General features: G+C 43.4%; 2 protein-coding genes and 1 long non-coding RNA gene across 5 annotated transcripts in view; 2 read left to right on the top strand and 1 right to left on the bottom strand.

Annotated features, from left to right (window-relative positions):
- The window catches only part of TMEM94 (transmembrane protein 94), a 51,787-nt gene extending 48,421 nt beyond the window's left edge, over window positions 1-3,366 (bottom strand). Inside the window, exon 1 of one of the 2 annotated variants that reach the window (XM_084492039.1) lies at window positions 3,229-3,366. The gene's annotated coding sequence lies outside the window, so the exon portion shown is untranslated. Of the gene's footprint in view, window positions 1-1,766; window positions 1,895-3,228 lie in introns of those variants that run through there. The other variant, XM_084492040.1, reaches the window with a different exon arrangement.
- On the top strand, window positions 1,781-8,753 carry LOC311420811. Of its 2 annotated transcripts, XR_014684554.1 has the most exons (5): window positions 1,804-1,920; window positions 2,307-2,562; window positions 4,154-4,376; window positions 5,556-5,769; window positions 8,325-8,753. It is a non-coding gene; the product is annotated as an uncharacterized lncRNA (long non-coding RNA). The 2 variants fall into 2 exon arrangements; XR_014684553.1 differs by lacking the exon at window positions 2,307-2,562 and having other exon boundaries at window positions 1,781-1,920.
- A 4,267-nt stretch (window positions 8,754-13,020) lies between these two features.
- Window positions 13,021-27,608, top strand: part of GRB2 (growth factor receptor bound protein 2) — a 50,602-nt gene continuing 36,014 nt past the window's right edge. The window contains exons 1-2 of the mRNA XM_084492061.1: window positions 13,021-13,147; window positions 18,164-18,390. Coding sequence (XP_084348187.1) covers window positions 18,313-18,390 — 78 coding nt within the window. The 5' untranslated portion in view covers window positions 13,021-13,147; window positions 18,164-18,312. The remainder of the gene's footprint in view (window positions 13,148-18,163; window positions 18,391-27,608) is intronic.

Raw genomic sequence — 27,608 nt, 5'->3', positions numbered from 1 at the left:
GGCTCCAGTTCCCTTGCTAAGAGAGAGAGACCTCTACCACCTTGAATCAGGAACAGGATTAAGCTGGAAACAAACTTAAAATTTGTCTGCAATTGGCAAGTGTGCCTTTTAGGGTGAAATTATTTTTTGCTTAAATCTTACTTGCTGAGTGTTTTTCAAAATAAAAAATCTCCGACTCCTTCCTTTTTTTCTTCAGCACAGGACTTGCACATGAGACTTGCTCCACAGGACAGTGGAGACTTAAAACAAGAGCTGAGCAACAAGGAGGGAGAAGGGCAGCAAGAAATAGCTTTGGCACACCGGCCTGTCTCAGGTAAACAGCCCTCAGTCAGAATATCAGCTTACTTGCAAGATTAAGATTGGTAAAACAAGATGCTACACAAAAAGAAGATACTCAAAAGAACATTTTTATTTGTGTGGTTTTTGTTTTTTGTTTTTTTTTCTGGTGACTTGAGAAGCAATTGGCAAATATGATCAAAAGAATGACCGAACTAGTTTAGTTTATTTTACTGTTTCCACAGGAGCTAACGCTGTTTCAAATTAAGGTATAATAAATCTGAAAAATCTTTGTAGTGTTCATTTTTTCATTCTTGGAAAAAATAAAAAAATAAAAAGGAGTGTTTAGGGATTAAAGGATTGCTTTATCTTTTCTGCTTCAGGTATGCTAAGCCTGTCACAGAAAGACACAGCATGTATTCAGTTTGATTGAAAGTGAAAAATGCAACAAAAGGCACAATTCTAGAAGTTGTAAGGGCCCCTCCAGCTTCTGCAGAGCGATGAGACATCATCTGCTTTGTGGCATGATGCCTTAAATGACAACTAAAACATTTTACAGCAAATGTATGAAGAATTCACCGCAAAAGTGACAGCTGTCATTCATCATCATGACACAGGTTGCTATGGGAACCAGGATTTTATAACAACCTCCATTAAAAAAAAAATGAAATGCCTGAAAATGACAAAAAGGCAGCAGCTCAAAGTAAAATAAACAAGACCATGCTGTATTTATAGGAGCTTCTAGCAAATCAATTTTTGCTGGTGTACACTGACTCATAGATAAAAGAGCAGCTTTTTCTCCAGTTTATAAATAAGGGTGCATAATTGCTTATAGTAATGCATAATTGCTTATAGTAAATCGAGGCCAAAAAAAAACAAACACCTCTCACACCAGCGTTTGCCATTTGGACGTATTTACCAAATGTCATGCTGACGGGAGCGTGTTTTCTGAGAGTTCCCCAAAACAGACACAGCACCTGAAGGCCATTAGCAAGATCAAACTCATACATTCGTTCAAAACAAAGCACAGCCCTGAGGTGGAAAAGGCACCGTTCAGTTCAGCAGATTGTGTATTTTGATATTTTCATAACATGTTCCATTAAAGTTTTATGATGAACAACTGTGTTTAGAAACATGGCAGTACGCTGACTCACTACTGGGAAGGGGAATCGGGAGCTCTGTGCAGCTCCTTAACACCTCCTTTCCACCACTCACTCAAGGGCACTCTGGACAGAGCACAGAAGTGCTTTATTTGGTAGAAGCAGTCCTATTTGCAATTACAGGTGCTAAAAACCCAACCACGTGAGAGCAAACCCTGCCTCCCACAGGCCTGGGGGCAGGGCAATGTTGCCCAGGCCTTGGGCAGGACTCTCCTTTTGGGCAGCTCTACTGAAGGACTTGTCTTTTGGCCAATCCTCCGCGCCCCCTAGCCCTGCTGCTGGCCAAGCCCACCAGCACAGGGCTATATAAGCCCTCACACCCTCACTAACCTTCAAGAATGTCTCTCTGCTTGGAGCTGGTGGGTCTCTGCAGTGCCTGCTGTGCCTTCTAGCAGCTAGGCTTGGTAGGACTATATTAGAAATGTGGGTAACCTCCAAGAAACAGCCTTAAACAGAGCTGTAATGTGAAGATTAGAAGAAAAAGGTTTGTTTTCTTGGTATTCCACTTGCAGTACCAATATTGATTTGTTCTGTGACCTAAGCTCAGTACTAATATCTTAATCTTCTCATCAGATAAAAAAAGGTTGGCAATGTGTTGGTGAAAAAGGTCACAATTAAGAATATTATGCAAAGTGTTTTGATGTGCTTGAGTAAAAGGCAACAAAGAAATAAAAAGAACACGAGGTATCTCGTATAAAGCCAGCAGAGTGTAGCTACTTTTACACATGCCTCTATTACAGGCTTCTTGGAAAGTAAATAGGTTGTGCTTGCCAGGTTGTTCAATTTTTGCTATATTTGAGTAAGATGTAGCTCAACAGTAAGGTGGCTGCTAGGTAACAGTGTATTTATCTAGAGATTTGTGTTTTTAAGGAACCTCGAGTGTTTCATTGAGATTGTGCCCTGTATCCTTGTATCTCACTGGGTGTGAGTTGCCTGTTCAACTGTGAACTTTGTTCCCCAGTTCTTGGGGGAAATAATAGGATTTTAAGCAGATGTGACATAGGAGCTTCCTCATCTGTGATGGAAACGTGGGAAGAAACAAAAAAGCATTTACTACTACATTTACTGCTTGGTCGATGCCTCAGGAAGATGGATGGATGCGTGAGGTTCATCTGCTGCTAACTTGGTAACTTTAAATGCCGATGAGACTAAGTTAGGAAGTCTTCTGTAGTACGAGGTTCCTTCTGCAAGAACTCCATAAGTTTTAAATCCCTATAAAAATCCTTTTTCTGTCGGTGAACACAAAACGGTGCTGCCGCGGTGTGCTGTGCCACCAGCACTGGGCACAGCCCCAGCCACAAACCTGCCCATCCCCGACCTGTTTTTGCGGGGCCCTGTGGCCGCTTTTGTCGCTTGGAGGCACAAATTCCTGTCAGCCTCGGGCTGAGAGAAATTTTTGCTGCTGGTAGCCGTGTGGGCCGGGCTGCTGCCTCACCGGGGACAGGAGCCCCCGGCCGGGTGTGTTTAACCACGAGCACGTGTTGGAGCTCTTTTTTGTGCTTTTTCTGGTGTGTTTTTGTAGTGTTTTTTTCCCTCCTTCCCGCCCCGCTTTCCCCCTCTCCTTCAGGACCGCCTCAGCAAGGCGCCAGCGGTCGGGGGCTGAGGGGAGCGGCGCCGCTCGGGAGCCTCCAGCCGAGGGATGGGACCGGCTCCGGCTCCCCTCAGGCCTCTCCGGGCAGCCCCGGCCCGAGCAGGGGTGCGGGGGATCCTGTTTGAGGGAGCAGGGCCCGGAGGGACGGAGGAGCCCAGCCGCGGCCCGCCGCCCCCCCCCCCCCCCACTCCCGTTACTCACCGGTCTCCGCCGGGCCTCCCCCCCGCGCCGCCGGGGCCGCCATTAGGGTCGCTGGCAAAGCGGGACGCCACGGCGCTGGGGAGCCGCGGTGGTGCTTCGGGGAGGTGTCAAGAAGCCGCCGTCTGGTTGGTGGGATCCCGCACGGCCGCCCGGACGGAGCTCGGTGATTGGTGGGGGGAGGGTGGCGCGCGAAGCCGAGCGGCGGGTCGGGATAGCCCTGAGGCGTGAGGTGAGGGCAGGGCAAGGCGGGGGTGTAACGGGCACGAAAACATGAAGGGTTATGTGGCGGGGAGGGGAAGCCGCTGCACAACCTGGAAAGGAAATCGGAATAGATCACTTTGCCTCTGTCTGCAGAGGGTTTGTTTTCTGAGCTCAGGGTGGGCTGGCTAAGCTGAGATGTGGCAGCCTTTCTGCCTTCCCTGGGATTCTTCGCTTGAGTTGTCCCAGGTCGTGATGCCACCGCTCCCCTGTGGGGTTTCACAGAATCACAGAATTTCTAGGTTGGAAGAGACCTCAAGATCATCGAGTCCAACCTCTGACCTAACGCTAACAGCCCTCCACTAAACCATATCCCTAAGCTCTACATCTAAACGTCTTTTGAAGACTTCCAGGGATGGTGACTCCACCACTTCCCTGGGCAGCCTGTTCCAATGTCTAACAACCCTTTCGGTAAAGAAGTTCTTCCTAAGATCCAACCTAAAACTCCCCTGGTGCACCTTTAGCCCGTTGCCCCTCGTCCTGTCACCAGGCACGTGGGAGAACAGACCAACCCCACCTCACTACAGCCTCCTTTAAGGTACCTGTAGAGAGCGATGAGGTGGCCCCTGAGCCTCCTTTTCTGTGTTTGTTTGTACAGAACTGATGTTGGGTACTGTGTTAAAGTCCAGATGCCAAACTCTGATGCAATTGTTTGTGATTTTTACAGTAAGGAGTTGCACAAAGAACAAGCTCTGTGCTGTTCCCCCTGCAGATGAAGTTTTGGACAAGAACGTATTTTGGGAGAGTGCTCCTCAGACACAGTGTGCCCTCACAGTGTGAGTTGAAGACATCTGACTGCAGGAGTTCCACAAGTTTGGTTTCAGCTCTTGTAAATAAAATGTAAATCCGAGGAGAATGAAGGCCACAAATCTCCTGGCTTTTCTGAGCTTGTAGGTACCCAGAACGATTTCCTAGAATCAGAAGAATAAAAATAAAAATGTGGAACTCTTAGCACACTTGGGTGACACTGTTTTTGCAGTGCCTTAGAAGGAAATAATGGCAGGTCTGGGGAATTTTCTGGTGTAATTTAGACAATATGAGGAACGGGAAGAGGATAAATGAGTTACTGGAGCTGTAACAGTAACATAAGATCATGAGTTGTACTTAGTGCTGCATGAGCATCTTGTTAGTTCCTCTCTAGATTATTCCACCCCACACCAAAATAAAATCTACTTAATTAGTAGAATGTTTTAAATAAAAGGTCAGAGTAAAGATACGTCTTGAACAGAGATCCGGAGTCTGGATTATTTTGCCTGACACAGATTCCCTGTGGGTCTTGAACAAGCCACTAATAAAACCTGGTTTTGCTCACAAGCATTCTCTATAGAATTTCTACCATTGAGACATAAAGTTAAGGGCTAAAGGACTGGACACTAAACCTATTTGTGCCTTTATTTTGTCCTTGGTAAACTTGGTCTCACTGCTCTTCTCAGAGTGATTTAAGGACCTGGTGCTCGTAGAGCATGTTGAGTCTGTGCAAAACATTTTCAAAACACGGTATTACAAGGATGCTTGGAGCAGTAGAAGCCCCCCTGAATTGGACGATGTTGCTAATAGGTTCAGAAATCGAACAAGTGTCCAGAGAGCAACCTTCCCATGAATTACAGTACTAGATGACAAAAGGAAAACTCTCAAAAATGCTGTCATGCTTAAGAGACACTAAGGTGGGATGATTTTTGAATCTGAACTTCAGTCTAAAGACCTGTTTTACAAGAAAATGCTCTTACATTACTCATCCTTGTTTTTTCTTATTACAGAATTGCGAATGAGTGTTCTAAAGGTAGACAAGATAATGGCATTTCTGGCTGTTTATAGTAATATATTCTGGGATGGAAAGCTCAAATGGGTCAATCTTGCCTGCAAATTAATATCACTTTCCACGCTTGCCTCAAAATAGCTATTAAAACTGTTCAGTGGGTGCTTTGTTCCATGTCCTTGTACTTCTTGGAATTGTTTCACTCTGTAAAGGCATTCTATGTTAGTTGGGAATCAAATTTAAATGAAACAGCTACTGCAAGCCCTTGTGTATGCTCTGGAAATGCTTAATTTCATGCTCACCATGTCTTCAGCGCAGGGATATGCTGTCTTCTCTTGGGACCACAACATATGGGCAGAGATGTGGCTCAGCTTGCAGTAAGCTTCCGCCTCCGAATGGCTTGCCATCCCTGACAGATCCAAGGGAACTATTTGACCTGCCTGCATGTGCCTTTCAGTCAGTCCTCCTCAGTGTGCTGCTGCGGGTAGAGCAGACATGAGAATTCGAGTAGGAGCACTCTAAAGCAGGTATTGTATGCAAAAAAAAAAAAAAAAAATCTTTCTTTGCTTTTTTAAGTTATCCTCTGGCAAGATGTTGAAGTTGCATTTTAATCAATGTGCTGAGTAGCATTTCTGACCAGTAGTGCAAAATTGAAAAATGAATTTTAAATCACTGAGAAATTCTTATTGTTTAGAAAAGGCAATTGCTGCATGTCTGATTTCTTTCCCCTTTTGCACATTTGATGCCAAATGCTAGGAACTGACCCTATTTCTAATATTTTTGTAGAAATAAGAGGAATTAAAAGGGGAAGAAAGATTGTTACAAAACCTATTTGTCTTAAATATTTAAAAGCAGTAGTTGACCAACACCTCTACCAAAGCTTGAAGGGAAGACAGCATTTTATTTTAGTGAAATGATATTACTTCCCAGCTCCTGTGCCTTTAATATATAAGGGAGCTGTACATAATTCAATGTCTACTTATTTTTAAAAAGTGAGATACTATATTCCTCTAAAGAATGAGATTCAGCCTTTTAGTAATAAACAGCATCTGCTTTGTTTTGCCTCCCAACTGAAAGGTAATTGAACTGACAATTCCAAGCTGTCCAGAAAATGACAGATGACTGAATTGGGAATAGGAAGAAAGCAGAAGCCCTTTTGTACTAAAGAAAGGGAGATGGCACACTATAGTTGGGTCTGGTTCCCTTTTACAGATTTCTTTCAGAGCTTAAGCAGCTCCAGGTGACCCCAGCCAACTCATTGTTTAATTTCTTAATGCCAGCAGTGGCTATTACAGTTCCCAGGTAGAGCAGCATTTACTACATAGTAATTTTTACAACAGTCTTGTCCTTTGTGACCATAGAGACGTGGTATGGAAGATAATCTGCTCCTATTACATTCTCCCTACTTCTCAGATTTATTGTGAGACTCCTGGGTGGTTTTGTTTTGGACTTTTTTTTTGCTACTTTTGAGTCTAAGCTAACTTTTTTCCTCCTGGTCTATAGAAGTCAGAATAGTCTGTTTGTGTTGCATGGTGATTAAGCTGCTTCACAAGTGCTCTTGAGATCTATACTGAGTGAATTGTGAGGCTGTTTTGGCAGATCAGCTGTTCTGTCTGGGTCACGAGCATCAACACTTTATTTACTGCATTTGGACAGATTCACAGAAGTAGACAGTTGTGATAACATTTCAATGTGTGAGAAAGCCAGAGCTCAACACTGGATGGTTTCTGAACAGGGAGAGCTGGCTGACGGTTGCAGCAAGGCTCGTAAGAACTATAAATTCTGTTTGGAATGCTGTTGAACGTTGTGGCATTAGTTTGTTGTATGCCTTTGAACAAGCTCCCTACCTCTGCTCCCCTGTTTGCAGAATATGGATATTTGTATTGTACGTATGCGTAGATATCTATATCCCCTTGGTGTTGTTGCCTTTATCACTAACACAACTGCCAACTAAAATGAAACTAAGAATTTAGTATATAGTGAAGTGGTTGTTCAGTCTGTTTGCTATCCTGCTCTCCAAGGAATAGCTGTGGAAAACACATCTGGATGTTTTTTAGTTTTGCTGTCTGATTCCCTTATCAGCGCTCTCTCACCATGTTACAGATAATTTGGAGAAGTATTCTACCTAGAACAGAAACCTAGTTCTTCACATTTTTTGATAAACTCTGCTAATATTGGTTAAATCTAGTAGGCTCCATCAACAGGTCAAGCTTGTTCAATGACTATTCTAACAGTTATTTCTACCTGAAATTAGTATCTGCAGGTTTGTTGCACGTGGTGTGACTTTCAGACTAGAACCTAGATGCTAGGCTTTCCCAGGGTATTTACTCTTACTAGAGCAAGTTGTATGCATTTCTGTTGTTGCATCAGGTGTTTGGTGAAGCAACTTCAGCTCCAAACATCTAGGAAGTGGAGCAGTTTGGGTTTTTATGGTGAATGTCCCAGGCTTGATTTCTCAGGCTGAGGCCACCATTCTGGTTGATGTGGGAAGGTGATGTTCATGGACAAATCTCAGCAGCCCTGTTCCCAGCCTTCCCTCCTTGCTGTGCTTACATTCCTGGCATTCCCCTATTTGCCGCACCCACTTCAGTCCTGCTCCTCTGAGGTATATAGCAAGTTAATTCTCCCACAGCTGCCAGAACAGTCTTATGGCGTTACATTTTCAGCTTGCCAGAAAATTGATCGGGACTATCTTGAGTTATCTAAGTCTATTCTACATTCCCTGTAGCAGACTGTCTAAATTGCTTTCAATGGGAGGAAGCTTTCTCTCTGGGCTCATACATCAGGCTGCTTATATACAGCTACAACAAGACACACAGCATGATGCTTTGTGAACTGCAGAAACGTAATGTAGAATCATAATGTGAATTTTTGATCTAAAGGTGACTGGAGCCAGTCAGGGGTTTGCTTTCAGGAAAAAAAAAGTCACTACAGTTCTTTGAAATCAGGAAATGCGTCAGAGAAAGAAAGATGCATATTAGCATTGTATTTAATTATGCTTACTGTGCCAGAATCAGTTGGAAAATAGACTCATTGCAAAAGACACAGCTCCTAAAATTGGCAATTGTTTGTTGTATTGTAGTTCACGATGATAGCATATTCTCCTGTCTGAGGAGAATGGGGCTAGGAACAAACATGAAGACTGCAGAAAGGATGAAGTGAGAAATCTCGGAGAGCTTGATTAGGAAGGAAAGTTCTCTGCCTGTGGTTCAGAAGGCACAGAAGCTGAAACACCTGGAAGGTAGGCTTAAATCACATCATAAAGAAATTATTTCAGAAGTTTGTCAAGAAGGTGACTTCTCTGTGAAAGAACAGTACTGATGAAGCAGGGATTTAACCAAAGCTGGAGGCTCCCATGTTAAAGTTGGGATGTGACGTCTGATTCCAGCAACCAACAAGTGGTTCTTACTCATGCTTAAGGGAATTACACCCACACCATATTCTCTCTGACACTGCCAGTATCTAATGTACTCAGAAGTTAATTTCTCTGTTGAGTGATTAGAAACCTTAAAAAAATTGACTCTACAACTTCCCACAAAGTTAACATCTACAAATTAAGGCTGTACAAATTAAGGATCGTGTGTTGTCTTCCACTCAAGCTTGGATTTTCCTTGTTGAAGTCTCTGCTTCATCTGAGAGATGATAGCTTTCTTGAGCCCCAACAGTCTTGTACTATCACCAGAAAGATTCTGCTGTAGTTAACTTTGCTCACGATGTCTGTGGAACATAGAGACCACACTAGCTCATTCTTTCATTACTGTGTCAGTTCACAAGCTTTTAACTTGTGTTTGGCAATAGAGAGAACAGATATGAATCAAAGCTAGAGCAAATATTTTCTGACTATGAACCCTCTCTAAGTTCAGTAGCACTCCCAATAGCTCCCAGTTGCTCTTTTGTTTGAGGCAGAGGCCCCTGGGCTCCAATTTAAGCTCTGATGCTTAGTTTTCAAAACCACCTTTGAAGCTGTGTGTTGATGATCTCAGCAAGTGGGAATGAGAGGTCACTTCTTAATTCCTGTGAATGAGAAGAAAGTCTAGAATATCTTCCTGGTTAGTGCTTAGCTTCTTGCATCAGCTCTACAAGGAAGTACACTTACTGCATCCAGTAGCACTAAGATGGTGACAGAAATAAGGAACATGTACGTTGTCTTTTAATGCATGCCAGAGTTGCTTGTCTGAAGGAGTATTGTGTTAAGGTGTACGCAAAGTTCATGCATTTGCTGTGGCACTAGAAGTAGTGACCTCCAGATGACACAGTGTGATTTCTGAGTCCTAACAATACAGAAGTTTCCACAATGATTAAATTCCATGGCAAGTCCGCAAACACTAATGCAGCATAGGTTACAGATGGTGTTGAGGTAAGGCAGATAGCACTACAGTTTGTGTTCAGTAACACTGCCATTAACATAACTGCTGTTGCTAACATTAAACTTCATGTCATCAGTAACTACCGTCTTCAGTCAGTAATACTGTATTAATATAAACATACCAAGCAGCAATTTTAAACCTTAAATGGCTGCTAATGCAAAAATAAAGCTTCTAACAAATATTCCTTGAGTCTATTAATAGCAAAAGTCGTACGTTTATATCCCAAGACTGCTCTGAGGTGTTTAAAAAAGGATCCAAAAGAAATGTCAGACACCAAGTTTTTTTCTTACAACTTCTTAAAATATTCAGAACTAATCTTAGATTGTTTTATCGCCACAAATGGACATAGAAAATTCAAGCTATTCCTAGACTACAGAAATGATTTGAAATTGATCCTCTAGCAGAACAATGTCTGTCTTTTCACCCTTGCTTACAGCTATGCTGGGATTTCAGCTTTTGCTGCTGTGAAGCTGCACCGTATTTGTACAGTAAGCTGTATATATTTCTAAAGCATTAAGTTGTTTGCAAAGGGGGGAACATCTATGTTAATTGGTTTGCAAACAAGTATAGCTCAGCCACTTCTTTATCAGGAGTATCTTTCTGTAGCACTTTGATCTTTATTTCTAAAATTTGTTGCTTGTTTGGTCTTTTAGGACTGCCCTTTTAAAGACAGGCAGCTGCAGCCTCTTAAAGTAGCTATCATTCAACTGGCAGCTGTTAGCCATGTCTGGCTTTTCAAGTCCAGCTAAAAGTACCTGCTATAACTTTTCTGAGATGTCATTTAACTTTCAGAAAGCCTACTACGAAGTTCTAAATCCTTCCTTTGAGGTCATATGTGAAACCAGAGACTCAGTAAGTATGTTCAAGCAACAAATAGTGGGGACTTGAGGTATCTTGGTATCTAGCTCTGATTTCAGCGGTCTTTGTGTCATCCTAGTTGAATCACTTCTGCATCCGCAGAAAGAATGTCTGAAATATTTGTAACATCTTCAGCTCCCATAGCTCTTTTTCTCCACCCTTTCCAATTTTTGAATGAAGTATTAGAAGAATTCATACCTTCCCCTAACACCCAGATCTGGGAAGAAATTAGAGCCTCTTAAATACAATGCTGTTAGATGGAGAAAGTGATCTTGCAAAGGGTTTAAAGCACAAATTTCATCCAAAAATAACCTGTCACAAATCTTTATCAAGCTACTTAAGCATTTAGAATGAGAATGTTACCAGACAGTGTTCGCAGAATATGGTTTGCAAGCAGAATTGCATGAGGTAAGCATTTACATTTTGGTGTTATGCTAATTTTGGTGTGGATGAAACCATGACACCCCACCCCTTCGGAGCACAGCTGGGGAGATCAACCAGTGTGGTGGCTTAAAAAAAAAAAAAACACAAAGTGTTTTTTTTTTAAAAAAAGTGGGTTTAATTGAAGGATGAAAATACACAACTGTCATAAAACAAAACACCAATTGTGTATGGCAGACTAAGGTGTAGTCTTGAACCCAGTCTTTGGTCAGAGTAATCCAAAATTTAAATGAGCAGAGATGTGATCTCTGCAGCTTACATCTCGGTAGCTGTGGTAGGTGCTATACTTAGACCCCACATTTCCCAGTTTCCCCATTGTTTCAGGGAGTGGGGGAGTGAGGAGCAACCTATTAAAAACAAACTTCTATAGTTGGCTTGTGGCTATTACTGCTTACTTCAGGTAAGTGGTAAGAGCCTGTTTGGTGTGAATGCCTTCTTTAAGGGGGGTGAAATTATAGAAAGCATTATAGAAAGCATCTGTTTTAGAAGTTAACTTTCCTCTCTAGAGCAAGAGGAGAATGTTTTATGTACTCTTTACCAGGGAATTGAGGCCTGATATTTACCTAAGCAACTGTTTTACCGTGTTGTAATTACAGCCTTTTAAAGCTAAACGAACGATAGGAGGGTCATATAGTTAACCCCTGGAATTAGATGCCTGTGCAGTCTGAATTTCACCCTCTGCGCGTTTTAATTGCAAAATCTGATCAGTTTTATTCCCTACAGCAAGGGTGCCTTGATCAGAGCTCAGAATAGACGGTGGCTGCTGCTGTACCAGGTGTGCTCAGGAGTTGATGTGTGCCTCTGCACCCTCTGAAAGTTGTGTTCAAACCCAGGTTGGGTAGCACAGCATTCCTGCCTAGAGGCAGTTCTCCTTGGTCGTTCCAGCTGCATCCTCTAAAATTACCTGAAAGGGAGCTGAGGGTCAGTGTCCTGTCACAGATAACCAGTGATAGGAGCAGGGGGAATGGCCTCCAGTTGGTAACAGGAGGTTGAGGTTGGAAGTGAGGAGACATTTCTCCTCAGAAAGAGATGTCAGGCACTGGGATGGGTTGCCCAGGGGGGTGATGGAGTCACCGTCCCTGGGGGTGTTCAGGGCTGGATGTGGTGCTTGGGGACAGGGTTAGGGGGTGATGGTGGTGGCAGGGGGCGGTTGGACCCGCTGACTGATTCAAAGATCGAAGCCGAAATTCCTTTAAGTGGTATATTCTTTATTGCAGCGCTGGATGCACGGGGGATCTCTCCACCTATCGTGCATACCTAAAGCGGAAAGCAGTCTTGAATTTATACAATCAATCTATCAATATTCTACAAGCACCTATACATATGCATTACCTATCCCCGCCTTCCCTCGCTTCTTATGCTAATTAGCCTTTTGGCACCTTGCGCCTGCGTAGAGCCTTCCAAGAATTGTGGGCAGGGGTCTTTGGGACGTGGGCAGGGGTCTTTGGGAGGAAGACCCCGAGTCTTCCTCACAGTGTACTTTTCACCTTTGGTCAGGAATTTGCTGAATTGGCAGGTTTCTTAATTGCAAGAGCTGGTTGTTGCTAATTCTTCCGTTTGTTGTATCTTTATAATGAATTCCAATGTCCAGTTTTGAGATTTATAGTCCTTACGTTTGTTTCTCTGTCCGTCTGCTGCTTCCTTATCATGAGTTTCAGTGTCTTGTTTCGAGATATACAGTCCATGTCTGGGGATTGTCCTTGCCTCCCCAATGCCTCCCCAATGCCTCCTTAATCATGACCCTGGAGGGCTGCTCCAACCCTGACGGTTTTAGGTGTTTTTTTCCCTGTTAACCCCCGACCCTGCCAACCCCACGCTGTGGCGCAGACCGCCCTGCCTCACGGGCATGTGGAGACGGCGATAAATGAGGCAAACGCTCCGCGGAGGGGCTGCGCCTCCCGCCCCCCTCACGGGGATAAGGAACGCCTCACAAACCCCTCACAGCTCCCCTCAGCGCTCCCCGCCCGCGCATGCGCGGAGCCGCCACCTCCCTCCCTCCTTCCCTCCCTCCCCGGGCAGAGCGGAGCGCGCAGGCGCGGGGCGGCGGGCGGCTGACAGGGGGCGGCTCTCGCGAGATTTGCTGCGGGAACGGCGGCGGCGGTGGAGCAGGCGCGGCGGGCGGGTGGGGGGGGGCGGCGGCGGCTGAGGCGGCGCTGGAGGGGGCGGCCGGGCCGGGCCGCGTGGGGCCAGGCGGGCGGCGAGGAGCCTCGGGCGGGCCGGGGGACCCCAGAGCTGCTCGGTGAGTCCGTGAGGGGGGAGGGCGGCCGGGCAGCGGGCCGCTGGTTTCCTTCCCGCACGCACGCACACGCAGCCGGTCCCGTAACCGGGGCGCTGAGGGGAAGGAAGGGGCCGGCCCCTGCCGGGCTCGGTTGCCCCGGGGCGCTGAGGGGAAGGAGGGAGGCTCCCGGTGTCTCGGCCTGGGCCCCGGGGGTGTTCCGCCTCTCGCCGCTCAGCGCCTCGGGGCTCGCCTCAGGCTTCCCGGCGCAGCGGGGCTGAGCCCTGAGGGGTTGGCGGGGGGGAAAGGGGGTCCTGGGCTCCAGAGGGGAGGGTTGGCCCCCTGGGCCCTCGGGGGGGAAAAAAGGAGGTCCTGGGCTCTAGAGGGTGGGGGAGAAAGGGGGTTCTGGGCTCTAGAGGGGAGTAAAAGGGCGTCCTGGGCTCTAGGGGGTGTGTGAAAGGGGATCCTGGGCTCTAAAAAGGAGTGAGAGAAGGTCCTGGGCTCTAGAGAGAGGCTACCTGCGAGGTACAGTGCCCTCAGGTGCTGCTCTCCTTCCTCGGGTCCCCCAGCCGGGCTGAGGTTTGTGTCTGGGGTCGCTTTGGTTTAATGTGCATCTGGGTGGTGTTGTGTGCGGGTGGGTCTTGGGCTTATTTTTAATGTTCCCCGAGAGTTCTGTAATTTCAGGCCGCTTCCAAAGGTAAAAAGGTTGTGAATAGCCTGTAGGCAGGTTAACGTCCATACCTTCTGTTCTTCTAGGACCTTTTGTGTCACGCTTCAAGTGCGAGTTTTTAAGGGAGAGAAAGACGCCTCTCTTAGTCTTCTCTTTCTCTTCTGTACTTCCTGCTTGAGATTCGCTGTTGGTTTTATGCAATAAGGTGTAACTTGGCAATATAGTTCCAAATAATCTATAGAGGACAAGGGTACTGCCTGAGCAACTCACACAACGTCTGACTCCAGATAGAGATCTCTTTTACAACCTAAAGAGAAAATAGTCCGTAGTGTAGTTAATAACTGGAAGAGCTATTCATAGCTCAAAAAGAGTGTTTAGGGAAGTCAGTTCCTTGTTTTAAAGATTATGAAATGCTGTCTGTCAAGGGCCCGTATTTGAAGGGTCCCAGATTGTTAAAATCCTTCAAACGTGATGTTGTCTGTAATCCATGTCTGCACAAACTTTGGATATTGAGCATTTGTGCCAAAAACGGCCTTTGAATTATTACAATCTCTTACAATGGTTAAGTCATTTAGTGTTTTAAGTATTTCATAATACCCGGGAAGCTTGTAACATTTAAACTTGCTTTATACAGTTTAAAATAGGAAAGTGACAATAAATAATTTCTGCTAGAGCTGAAGTTTTTTATTACTTGATAAAATGATTTGATCTGATAAATATTATCTGCTTTGTACTGCAGCTTAGTTCTGTGATATCTGGACCTAAGACAAGGCATACTTAAGGAAATTGAAATGTATTAAGCTAATAGGTCTTGAGTATCATTTATTACCCTGAATGTTCTGGCTTTTATATGTTGATAACTTAATTTATATTTTACCTGGTTAGTTTGTAATGCTATACTTCCTTATTTGGCTAATTTGAATCAGGGCTCTGCCCTTATGATTTCTTCTTTCTATTCTTTTGTTTGGAGCTGACACTTAACATTTCTGCATGTCTTCCAGATGATGTATCCATACGTTTTTGTTTCTACCACCCTCAGTCATGTTTTGTCCTATAACAGATGATGAAGTTTAGGATCTGATTCTTTGCAAAATCTTCCACTGAATGTATCTTCTTACTTTCTTTTCTAAACTGTCTGTTCTTCTATTCCTGCCCATATTACTTTCCCAAAGAACAGTGAAAAGATTGAAATTAGAAAGCTTTCATCTGCTAGAAAATTAGTGAGAGCAGCATAAAAAGCCTACCTTTGCCTATGTGTTTTTTGAAATATCCGTTGAAAAGATCATGAGAATTGTTTCCTGTTGGCTACAACGGGGAGGTTTGTATTTATAATTACTTATATTCCTTCCTGAGCTGCAGCACTGTATTGTGAATAAAAGCTTGCTATTAGCTGCATCTTCTACCTTTTTTTTTCCTCATCCATTTTCTTCCTCGTCCTCCCTGATTTTTTTAAGAGCAAAACACATTGAGGTGAGATCTGTTAGTTCTAGTAAGGTCTGTTCATTCTTGTAACGTGTGCTCACTGGATTCATATTCTGACTGTGCTTCACTCTTACCTATCTTACCCTATTTGAGGTTTGTGGACCTAAGGTACAGTAGGCTTTGCAACGTGTCCTGTTTCCCGGCAGTCTGCCTAAAGCAAATACCTACAGCTGTGCTCTCAGTTGGCAGAGACGTAGCACAAGCCACTTCCCCAGTAAGCTATTTTTTTCCCTTGTGCAGTAGGTTTCTTTTATTGCAATGGTTGTGTGGCTGACTGTCTCTAAGCTCTTATTCAATACAGTTAGTGCACAGCAAATGCTCCCTAAATGACTTTAAGGGGATTGGTGTTCTGAGTTTACCTGTTTTTGATGTTTTCTTGGTTTAATCTTTTCAAAGCTTTTCCCTAGTTTCTGTGTAGCTTTGTGCCTAAACTTCAGCTGTGCTTTTGCCCAAAGTCTTGATGGTTAAAGTTTTGTTCTACGTTGCAGCTGCTGTTAGTATCGTTACCTAGAAACATAACTCTTTTATATGCTGACAATATATACGGTGGTGGTAGTAATACGAATGCATGTTTAAAAAGAAAATTACGTGATGAATCTCTTTCATCTTGAATTGTTCTGGAATATTTCCCACTGTTGTACTATTGCTGAGCTCAGGGAAATGCCAGTGTAGTTCTTGGAAGTGCTGCATCAGTTTCTCTATTAAAAAAAAAAAAAAAAAAGTTGGGTATTAACTCCTTCAGGTAAAAAAATAAAAATAAAAGTTCATTTAGATGCTAGTAGAGTACTGGGTAGCAATGCTTGTGTACCCCAAAGAGAGGAGCGTTTACCAGCTGGCAGTAGCTTCTATCTTTAGCTGTATGTTAAGCCCGTAATGTATTGTCCGGGTTGTGCAACTTGCTTTTATGCTCTTCGATTTTGATTCTAGGGTTTCCAAGGAGTGTTCCCTTAGCTGATGGCGTTTGCATGCAGATAATGATACGCAGCTTGAAATGTAGCATTGAGCTTTCTGAAACCCAGAAATGTTGCAGCTATATTTACCCTTTAAGAAGGAATAGAAACTCGGCTGTGTTTACCGTGAAGCGTACAGGACTTACTGACAATACGCTTGAACGAGTGTTTGCATTTTCCATCGCTTCATATGCAGTCATTTCATGTTACACCTTGATACTGCTGGAACAGCAGAAAATGGTAAAAACAAAACATCAGTTTAAAAAATAGGTCAGGTTAGAAAGATGAGGAGATGGGGAACCAAACACAATAGAGGCTGGCAAACGGCAAGTCTTCCTGGTGCAAGAAAGTTACTGCTGCTGTTCGTATGTGTACGTCCATTCAGTGTGGAAGGCTGATGTCAGAAAAAACAGATTATTTTAATCAATATTGAGACTTAAGCATTTTAGAATCAAAGCGTAACTCAATAAAAGGACACGCTTTTTGGTTTTAAATATGTGTATTGGCCAAAGCCTGAATCCTGTATATTTATTTCTAGTATTTCCAGCAGCACAGGCAGATCGTTCAGTGTGATCCTCGTGGCTATCGACAGCCTTGTCAGCCTTACTGATGTTTTGGTTGTGCTGTTCAGGTGTACAAAAGAAAATCCCAAACCCTGTCCATGTGGGGACTTCACAGAGATGTTCCTTCTTTGACAAAGGACCTGTAAATATCTGTCCTCATTCTGCCAGTGTGCTGTGATAGAAATCTTAGTTCTGATTTTTTTTTTTTCTTTTGCCTTAAGCTTCGTTAGTCTTTAAGGATGTGAAGCTAAAGATTGGCCAAGCATGGGACTCGTGGAATATAAGCACGTTAATTGCTCAACTGCATTTATGTAAGGCAGATTTTTTTCCCCAAAAGGGAGAAAATACTATTGCCATATGCTGCCTTTGCATGTAGCAGTGCTCTTTCTGGGCCATAACCACAATGACTGAATTAGCAGGTGCGTGGGTTAACTGGTGTTTGTCAGATCTTTTCTGTCTTGGATTGTCATTGACAAGGATCAGCTCTCTGCTGATTCTTCAAAGCGATAAATTCATGGCGGTTTTTAATTTGCTATCTTACTTGACTTCTTTCTGATCCCTTCCCTTCCCTGCTATCAAATGAAGCTGGGCTCTGATGAAATCCCTCCTGTTCTGACCTGAGATCAGGGGGTATTTTCAAGGCCTTCAGGTGGTGTCAGTGTCTATAGACGTGATGCCAAATTTGGTGTCGTTTTTCTCTGGGGCTGGCAGAGATGCTGCCTCGACCTTGCTGATTTTCACGCTGTGCTTCTGAAGCTCTTTGGGTTTATGTTTTGACGTGTTGGGCTGCTCAGGACGCTGGGATTTCAGGAAGGTTGCCTTTATGTCAGAGCGAGCCCTGACTCTGTCTACGTGTATATAATTTCGGGGCGCTTTTTGCGAGCCGTTTCTTGCCGAGAACCAGCAGCACTATCTTCGCTTCATCTCACTCATACTCAAATCGATACAAGCTGTATGAATGGGGGGGAGGAAAAAAAAAAAAAAAGGCAAAAACCAGCGGGTGTAAACCGTGGCGTAGCGAGCGGGCTGCCCCCCCCCCCCCCCCCCGGGGCCTCCCCCACCGTGCTGCGAGCCCCGCGCTGTGCCCTGCTCCCCGGGGGGCTCCGGGGGCGCCTCTCCCCGGGGCTGCTGCGGGCGGGAGGGGGCCGGGCCCTGCCCCAGCCCCTGCCCGGGCTCCCCGGGGCCGCCTCCCGGGCTGCTGCCGGCCATTGGCCGCGGGCCGTGTCACTCGGCGAGCCGGGCCTGCGGGAGGGAAGGGGAGGAAGCGGCGGCCGAGCCGAGCCGCGCCGGGCGGAGGGGAGAGGCTCTGGGCGCGGCCCCGGCCCTCGCTCCGTGCCACTTCCCCCTAATGGCCCGTCTCTTCCTCCCCCTCTAGGGCGGACCGACCCCCGGCCTCTCCTGTATGCGCCAGGCGGCGCCGGAGCCTCGGACGGAGCCGGGCCGCGGGAGGGCTGAGCCGGGAGCAGCCGCGGAGGCTGCGGGGAGCGCTTCCTTCCCACCGGGAGCCGCAGCCCCAGCCCCAGCATGGAAGCCATCGCCAAGTACGACTTCAAAGCCACGGCGGATGACGAGCTGAGCTTCAAACGGGGAGATATCCTTAAGGTGAGTGGAGGGGAAGGGCTCGGGGTTCGCGCTCTGGCCCTCGGCTTTTCGGCTCCTCTCCCTGGTGAGTCGCTTCCTGTCCCTCTGCCGAGTCCCCAGCAATTGCCAGGTCCTTTTAATAGGGTACCTAAACGTTTCCTCGAGCCCAGTCCGACCTCTTTAAAAGCAGGAGATGCTGTTCTGTTACTGTATTAAGCATACATCTCAAAGTCTCTCTCCTCTCTTCTGAGCCTGCAATATTTGAAAACTTGGTCTTAAACACTGTGGCGAATAAGCAGAAGTACAAGACAGCATGCTCTGCGCTGAGTTCCTTTCTATGAGAGGATACCCTTCAGTGTATCTGAGATCTGTTTGGTGTTCCTTTCCTTTGCCTTCTGCCAAAGATTCCAGTATCGAAGAATGGTGATTAGATTATTTCTCAGTAGGTAATCATTTTGCATCACCCTGTCAAATAATGCTGCTGAATTTTATCTTCAGACCTGATGAACTCAAGTGATAAGCTTGTGACTGAATATTTAATGGATCTGTGCAGATTTAAGTGGATGTTGGAGTGCATTAGAGGAATTTTGCTCTATAGCCCTTTTGATATATCAAATGCTTTAAGAATTCATCTTTAGAATTTGAGAAACACCGGAGTTTCTAAGACTGTAATTAAAATAACATACAGAACAAGCCCAAAATTTTGGTTGTGGAGGGAGTAAAACATAAAGCCCGTAGTGATTTGTTCTCAGCAAAGCATAGTTCTGAGCTGTGTTGCTTCCAAGTAGTAAGAGCATTATTGCAGAGTGTATTAATGGAGTTTCATTCAGAGCCAGTATTTCTCTGTAAACATAAACGATGGGCTTACCTTCCTAGTGTGATGCATTTACTATTCAAATATTTTAAGATGCTGCTTTCTAAAATGCTTTGAGTAGAAACTGCTTTGAGAGGTGCCTATCTTGCAGATGTAAGGCTGTAACTTTGTGCATGCTGACAAATCAACTCCTGCAGACCTCAGTGGGATTACTCATCTGCTCAAAATTTTTACGAGAGAAGGGCTTGATTTAGCTACTATTTTAAGATAAGTTGGAAGAAGTCCTCTACATATACACTTAAAATACTTCTTCTAGAGCTCGTATTTCAATAATGAAATGTGACTGTTAGAAATGCAGTAGTATTGTGTGGCTGTTAATAGAGAATGGCAGCAAAAACGTATCCTGCTTTGAAATTGTTCTTTTAGAATAATTGCATCTGTGTATCTTTTCCACATCCCTGGTTCATAAATGACCTAAAAAATGCCTGTTAGATCTGCACACCTCAATTCCCATGTTCATGTAATAACCTTTTGCTGTTTTTAAACATTCAAAACTTCAGAACGCTAGATTTCTTTTGTGATAACCTAACAATCATTTTTCTATTTTGGGTCACTACTAGCTGCCCTTGGCTTTTATAGTGTATTTGAAGAAGGGCACAACTGAAGTAAGCTTGTAGAAAGTGCTGAACAGGAAGGAAAACATAAATATAGTGAAGTACAGTTTATTTTAAAGTGAGTTCTTCGTTATTTTGAGCTAGTTTGGTATAGGTGTTTGCTGAAGTACATGAGAAATGTCTTGTGTAATGTTTGTATTCATTTAAAAATATTTTCCTCTCTAAGAATTAAAGGGAAAATAACTTTTTTTTAGACTTTATAATGTTTTGTCTGTACTAAAACTGCTGCTTGTAGTAAAATGTGCTTGAATCTTGGCCACTTGATGTCGTCTCATAGATACAAATTCTGTCACGATAATAGAAAGATGCCGATACGTATGTAGTTACATCACGTTAATCCCTGTATTTTTTCCTAGAATACAGGGATTTTCCTACTCTAGACAAAACTTAGGCTTAACACTTCTGCAAAGCTATGATAAGTTCTCAAAATTATTATTATTTTTTGCTTATATTCTGAAAATACAAATTTTACATATTCATAGTTGAGTAAACTTTAGGCCTAGAAATGAGGACTTGCTCCAGATCACCACTAAAGTTACTGAAAATTCCAAGAGTTTCAGGGATCTCTTTTCAGCATGCAGTTGTAGTGAGTTTGTGTGGTGTGGGAAGGTTCTCTGTATAAAGCTGGCAAACTTCAGAGAAATAAGCCAACAACTCTTAGAATTGTTACAGTTCATTTTATTCAGACTGACAAGCTTCTGTGGTAAATTGTCAGTTTGAAAGTCTGGTCCACTTCAAAAGCATTTCAGTTTGTGGAAATTAATTTTCATCAGGCATGCCAGATCTGTTTTGTTAGTACTTTACTCATGACTGAGAAGTCTCAGGGTATCCCATTTGCGTGCCTCGTGATCAGTCTTATTTATTAGGTCAGTCCTGCTGCCCTCAAATGAGTGACGGAAGAGAAATAAACTAGTAGGATGTTGAATGCAGCTGCACACTTCAGTGTTTAAATATCCTTTGTGTGCCTCAAAGGCAATATCCTTTGAGGCACACACATAACTCCGCATGTCTAATGAAGATTTCTACTAGGGCTGGTCTTTACGCAGCTTTGGAAAGTCATGTTAATTTGGGATGCAAGATGATGGCAAAAAATAGTTCTGTTATACCTTAGCTACGCTAAGGAAAGAACAAAATCTCTAACCCTTTACTTCCCGCTCCTTAAAAGTTCATGTTTCTGTCTGTGGGGAGAGAAGGCAAAGATGCACGCTGCCTGACTCCATCTGATTTCAGCAGATAACTTGGCTATGATGTCATGGTGCCATTATTGCTGCGTGCCCACAGATTCTGGACTTGATTGAACAGCATTTGAACTGGAGCCATTAGGCTGGTTGTTAGTAATCTTGTGGCTGGGATCCAGAAGTGAGTGAAGATAGTTGACCTTTGACTTGCAATTGTAAAACAGCTGAGTGAAGAGGAAAAGTGCTTGGCCTTTTCTTTTGTGGGCAATACATGGTAAAAGCTGCTTCTATAATTTTGTAACGCTGGCAGTATGTTGGATCCTCATATTCTTTTGTTTAGTGATTCTCTAGCAGTGTGTGGTATTACCACGTAGGAGATACGCTGGCAGCTTGCTTTAAAGCTTTTAATACACTAAATGCTACTTGCCTAGCTTTTCCTGAAGGAAGGAAAGGTTACTGTTCCCTTGTGTCCTCTGATTGTAGTACAGTGCTGCAGCTTTCAAGATCACCTTTTTTTTTTTCATGTACTGGTGGCAGCTTCACAAAAGGTGTTAGTGACTGATCCCATCAAAGGTGTGAAGCTAGCCTGTCCCGTTATTTAAAAAGAGAAAAAAAGTTTGAAGGTTTCCTACTTGAAATTTTTATTTACTCTTTCACTTTGAATAGCTGACAGTTGTCACGATGCTTTTTCAGTCTTTTCCCCTTTCACTTGCTGTGTTTGTTGATGTTGAGGCTAATTAACTTCAGTTTCTGTATATATTTGTCGTTCAAGTTCTGTGTCCCCAAAAACTAATGTATTTCTAGCAGCTTCTGGTTTGTTGGCCTTTGTGCTAGCTGGCAAGTGTCCAGACCTGAAGTGTGCTGATGTTTGCTGGTGGTTTGGCAAGAGTAGAGTGGGAAGAATAGAAAAATCATCTGATACAACTAGGCAAGGCCTCTTTGCTCTTTTCTTCCTCCATCTAATCTGAAGTGTACAGTTCAATATGATGGTACTCTGAGAACCATTCTGCACTGGTATGACAAAATCACTAATCGTATTCATGAATATCCTGAATATTGGATTTACTTTAAATAAAATATATATATATATATATATGCACACACCACTGCTCTATTTCCTCTTTTTCCTTCTTCTTTCCCAGGGTTGAGGCATAGCTGGAAAGTGATCTTCTAAAGAAGTAAATAAGTTCCTGTTTTCAGTGGTGGTCAGCATAATTCAGGGGTACTGACCGACTCTTTGAGAAAAATTATTCAGATGGCGCTTTAAGTAGAGGATCTTTATCAGCTTTAATTTTGGGATTTTTACCTTGTGAGACATGCAAACCAGGTTCCCTGTATACTAAAACAAGGAATTCCTGGTAGGAATTGATGGTTTGAGAATTCCATTCAGCAAAGTGAAGATCTTTGCCCTGCTCTGAACACTTGACAGTCACCTCAAGTTCTGTTCACATTATTGTTTACCACCGGACGTATTTTCTTTCTGTTGTTTTTCACAGGATTGTTTGCAAACAGTTGATGCTGAGATGGCATTTTCAGTTCCTGTGTGAAAAACCATTTTGCTGTCTGTATGCAATGAAACAGTTTTGAACGGAGGGAGGGATGTGTAACCAAAGGCAGCATGGCCTCCCTTCTCTTCATCCTCATCCTTTGTCTTTTACCTCACCTGCATTGGCTGTTTTATAGTAGATTCTGTGCTAGAAAGCAGAAACGCATGGCTTGTAGAAGGGTATTGCTAAGATTTTTTTCTCTGTTATGGGTGAAATTGTCTTCACTCTGATCCTTTCCTCTCCCTTTCTCCCTATGTGTCCCCTTCATCTTCCCAGTTTTTGTCAGGGGACAGACTCAGTGTAGTCTTGATGTTTTTAATATGTGAGAAACAGTTTTCTGAATCAGCAATTCAGGTGTATTGCAAGCAGTGTGCTTTCTAGTGAAATAGGTCAGATATTAGAATGGGTTGCCTTGAAGCTGTGGAATCCCTGTCCTCGGAGCTCTCCAGACAAGTCCTTGAGCAATCTGAGTAGACTTGCTTTGAGCACCAGGCTGAATTGGGTGTCTCCTAGAGGCCCTTCCAAACTACGTTGTTCTGACTTAACTGCGAATGGCAACTCCCTTGTATGTGATGATTGATTTGTAAAGGTGTGCTAAGGTTGTGTTCCTTGGCGGGTGTCCTTGAGTGAAGGTGATGTCATCGATACGTCACCAGGATTGTGATCTAAGACAAAAAAAACTGTCAGAAAATTAAGAGACTCACAAAGTACGGAGCAGGATCTCTTTGAAATTGTAGTTACAAGAGGTGGTGTTCTTCTCCTGGTCTATCTAACTGTTCAAAGCCTGTCTTTACTATGAACTTCTCAAATATTGTTCCCTTGATGTGTGGTACTAGCCAGAAGGTGGGATGCGTTTTGTCAGCCAGATTACCTAGGCATCAGGGTAAGGCTTGTGGGGAGAAACTACCTGACCTTCACGAGCTGTGTGTGCACAGAAAGGGGAAAATTCTCACGTTCTGTATGGTAAAAGAGCACAGAGCCACTTGGAGCAAGATTGTATTGATGAAGTTGTCTTTGTGTGTATAGCTTCTATAGTTGAAGCTATACGCGCAAAGCACTGCAGACTGAAGGTCTGAGGTAATCTTTGCCAGCTTCTGGAGGAGTAAATAAATTCCTCCTTAAAAATGGCATCATTTTTATTTAGGAGCTATTTGTGGTGATTATTTAAAATTGTTGCTAAAAGGGGGGGGGAAAAAAAGAGCTCTTGTATGCAGCGTGCTACCTGAAGCCTTCTGGAGTTCTGAATGTCAGATGAGGCTCTGATTAAAGCTAGTAGCCACTTCAGCTAATTTTATTGTGTTGACTTAACATGTATTACATTCTGGTATAACCAGGGGAAATGATGCTAATTTGAAGTTCCAGCTGCCTTTTGCCAAATTAACGGGAGTTGTTGCAGTTTCTCTCTGAGGTCCAGCTTTTGATGGGACTGGTGTCACAGCCTTGTGAAAAGTGTTCATAGACATACCAGAAAATCACCTTTTGGCTTGCTCGATTATTTCATCTGCTTGTTCCTGCAACCCACGTGATACTTTTTTGTTGTTATTTCCTGGCAACGCAAAAACATCTCTCCTGTTCGATTCAACGTCTCTCTTGTGATGATATTCGATGAGAGGGTGTCTGAGAATTTCAGACAATAAAATCAGTTACTCTGAGGGACATCCCAGGCAGTAACGAACTAACTTTGATTATTTTATTCAATGAAAATGGTAAAAGTTTGATCTCAGTTGAGGGAAGAAAAGAGGGATTGTGACTTCGTGTGACATGCATAAAGGATCGAGCATGTCATGAGGGGAGTAACCACGGTTCTCTGGTTTATGCACAGAGCCCTCTTAACTGGGGGAAGGAGCAGGATCCAGGCTGTTGTGAAATTCAGGCTTTTCTCATTTCTTACTCTAATCAATAAGAATCCAGCTAAGCAAGGGGAGATAAGGCACCCAATCTGTGTGAGTAATAACATAAACAGTGAACTGTATTACCCCTTCATAAAATCCTCTGTGCTTTACAGTTATCACTGGCTGGTGGCTATGTACCAGAAGTCAATAACCAAAGCCTAAACCTCAGGGAAAAAAATGTTCTGGGCAAAACTGATTCTATTGCTTTGAAAATGACGTAAAATTAAGTGTAAGTCCCCTAACAACACTGGAGCCAAAATCTTACAATCTCACTTTGAGCAAGAAGGAAGTGGTGTATTGTAAAATTCATCATGTTTGGTGAATTAATCTAAACCGGAAGAACTACTAAAGACAACATGAGTGCGTTTTCACAATTGCTGGGGGGCTGAACTGTTGAATTATTTTAAGGCTATTATACCGATGCTGTCAGTTTTCCGTACTTGCTGGTTACCTGTGAATTAAAATCTTTGTGAAGTTGTTCATACTTTTATTTATATAGGTCTGAAAACTGAAAAAACCAAAGCTAGTTCTAGAACTATAACAAGAAACAACTTTAAAACAAACAACCAACAACAACAACAAAAAAACATATTTAAAGTCATTCACATAACAGGCACCAGCAAGCGATTTGGCATTGTACGTGAAATAATTGAGATGAATTTTGAGCTTTTTCTGTGTGTATGTAGCTTCTCACTTCTTCTGGTCCGTGCTGCTGAATGTCCTTCCCAGGTGTGACAGCAGCACGCTGTTAAAGCCCAGGTGGAACAGGGCAGCGTGGTGCACCCTCTGCACCGAGAAGTACGGGTATACGCTGTGCGGGCAGAGATCGGACTGTAGTCCAGCTAGCTGAAAATTAGCTTGGATATCGTTACAGGAGATAATGATAATGGGATTCAGTATGATTCACAAAACGTAGTGAAACTCTGGATGAATTCTTAGCCTGTGCTTATTTCTTTGTACTGGATATGATCCCTTAATGTCCAGGCTAGCTACTCTGAAGGTGTTAATTAACAAGATGCATGGCGAAGGATGTGCATATTTCCCTTCTGCCCTCCTGCCCCTACTCATTTCTTCTAGCACTGGAGGGAAAGGTGCTAGCCAGAGAGATAAAGGCGGGGCTTGAGAATTTAATGTTTAGGTAGAAAAGCGAGCAAGGAGATGCATCTGTTCTTCCTCTGATGCCTGATCTTTATGGACTAGAAATTGAGCTTTTGTATAAATCCATTTCACCAGAGCAGAAGTGAAAAAAGCAGTAGGTCTCAGTGCTTTGTTACTGGCTTTATCTAAGGGTTTGTAAGGAAGGCTGCCTTCAATGTGTGTCGTTTCCAGTTTTCTGTGAAAATGCAAAATGCAAATGAGTAGGTGAATTGTATGCATTCTGCATTTCTACACAGATTGGCAAGCTGATACTGCGGTTGTTTGGTACACAGGTTCTTATCTGCAGCTTTATCCCACAGCACTTCTTGCTCTTTCATTTCCTTTGCTGGCTCTGCAGTGGCAGTTGACATTTTCTGCCAAGCAGGGCTAACAGCAGTGACTAGGGTATACACAGAAATAAAACTATGTTTTAGATCCTTGAGGTCTTGGAAAAGGAAAAAAAAATATATAGGAAATACTTTGGCTTTTTTTGCCTTACTTACCGTGCAGGGAACACTGTATAAAGTCCTTTCTTTCCCTCAAATATCTATATCTCTTTGGGTGGCTCAACAGCATTGTGGATCTCAATCTGTCAAGTTTCAAGCTGCAGTTCCGTTTGTCACGTTCTAGGCTTGTGCCCCGTTGCTGAATATTTAAACACCGATCATGAGTGGCACATGCCTTCAACTTTGAAGTCATCTTGTAGCACCTCACAGGAGTGGATGTTCAAGTGAAATGGAGAAATGGTTGTGAAGCAGACTGTGTGCCGTGGAGCCTGAACTTGTTCCCATGTCTTATATGCGGGATTGGTGCCACCATCTGCCAGCTCAAGTGAGAATGGGTTTAACAAACTTTAAAATGTGTTTTTCGTGGTGACATGTGCTAAACACATGGGATTGTACAGCTGAGCTCTAATAGAGCAAAAAGTGAACTGACTGTCTCCAAAACTGCTCAAGATAATTATTTTTAGGATATTTATTATATTCCTGAAACCCAGATGCTACCCTACAATACTTCCTGATTAGTTACTAGATGAATCTGAAATTTGAATTTTAAATGGTTCTGTTTATAATTTTCCTCAGCTTGTTTTTTTTTTTTTTTAACAGAAAAAAAGCTCTCTTTAGATATTAAATAAAACCCCCTTTTAAAAAAGTCTTGAAGAGCCTAAGACTTTTTTCTTATGGTTGCTTGTTTGAATTTCCATACCTGATCCTTTTGTCTTCAGTTGTTGAGGCTTTGAAAGCAGGAAGGCGGTCCCGTTATTGAAGATGCCCCGTATCAGTTGTCCTTCCCATCCCATGGGGGCAGGCCAGCATGGTGATGGGGATAGGGCCAAAGTTAGGACAGCTATTTCTGTCTAGGAAGTAGATTGTCAGTCTTGGTGGAGTGATTAATTTATAATTATGATGTTCAAGCATTACTGACCTTTATAAATAAAATATAGAAAGAGGATCCTTGGAGTAGATTTATTCTGTTTGTACCTGCTCAACTCCACTTCTTTGCAGGCGTTCGTGTCAGCACGCACGCTCTGTCACGAGCTGCGTGTTGGCTCCGCTGCAGCTGGACCTCATGCAGAGAGCAGAAAGCTTTTCTTTCAGTTCAGCTAAACTGTAATTATACAGTTATTCTCTAAAACCTCTTATTTAAATAATTTGTCTCTGGAATTCATACTTTCTGCATTGAGCCAACCTACTTCTTGCTCTAACTTGTACTAAAACTCTACAGGTTTACATCTGGGGGGGGGAAAAAAGTGCTGCAGTTATGCAAAATCCTTTCCCTTGGGAGGAAAGGGGGGAATTCTTCATGAGTTATGTATGAGCCAGCAGGTTCCACTAATCATAGCAGCTCTGCTAGTGCAGAAGGCTTGTGGTCTAACCTAGTCAGCCCTCTGGTTTATGAGAAATTGGTACTAAATTTTAAGCCATGCAACTCTTGCTGAGTTTGAGTAGGTTTTTCCACTCCAAATCCTTATATGCAGTCAATTTATGGGCGTTATA

The sequence above is a fragment of the Aythya ferina genome (assembly GCF_964211825.1).
Source record: "Aythya ferina genome assembly, chromosome: 18".
In the NCBI taxonomy this organism is placed as follows: domain Eukaryota; kingdom Metazoa; phylum Chordata; class Aves; order Anseriformes; family Anatidae; genus Aythya; species Aythya ferina.
The sequence above is the reverse complement of the archived record's forward strand: the minus strand, read 5'-3'. Positions and strand labels throughout refer to the sequence as shown.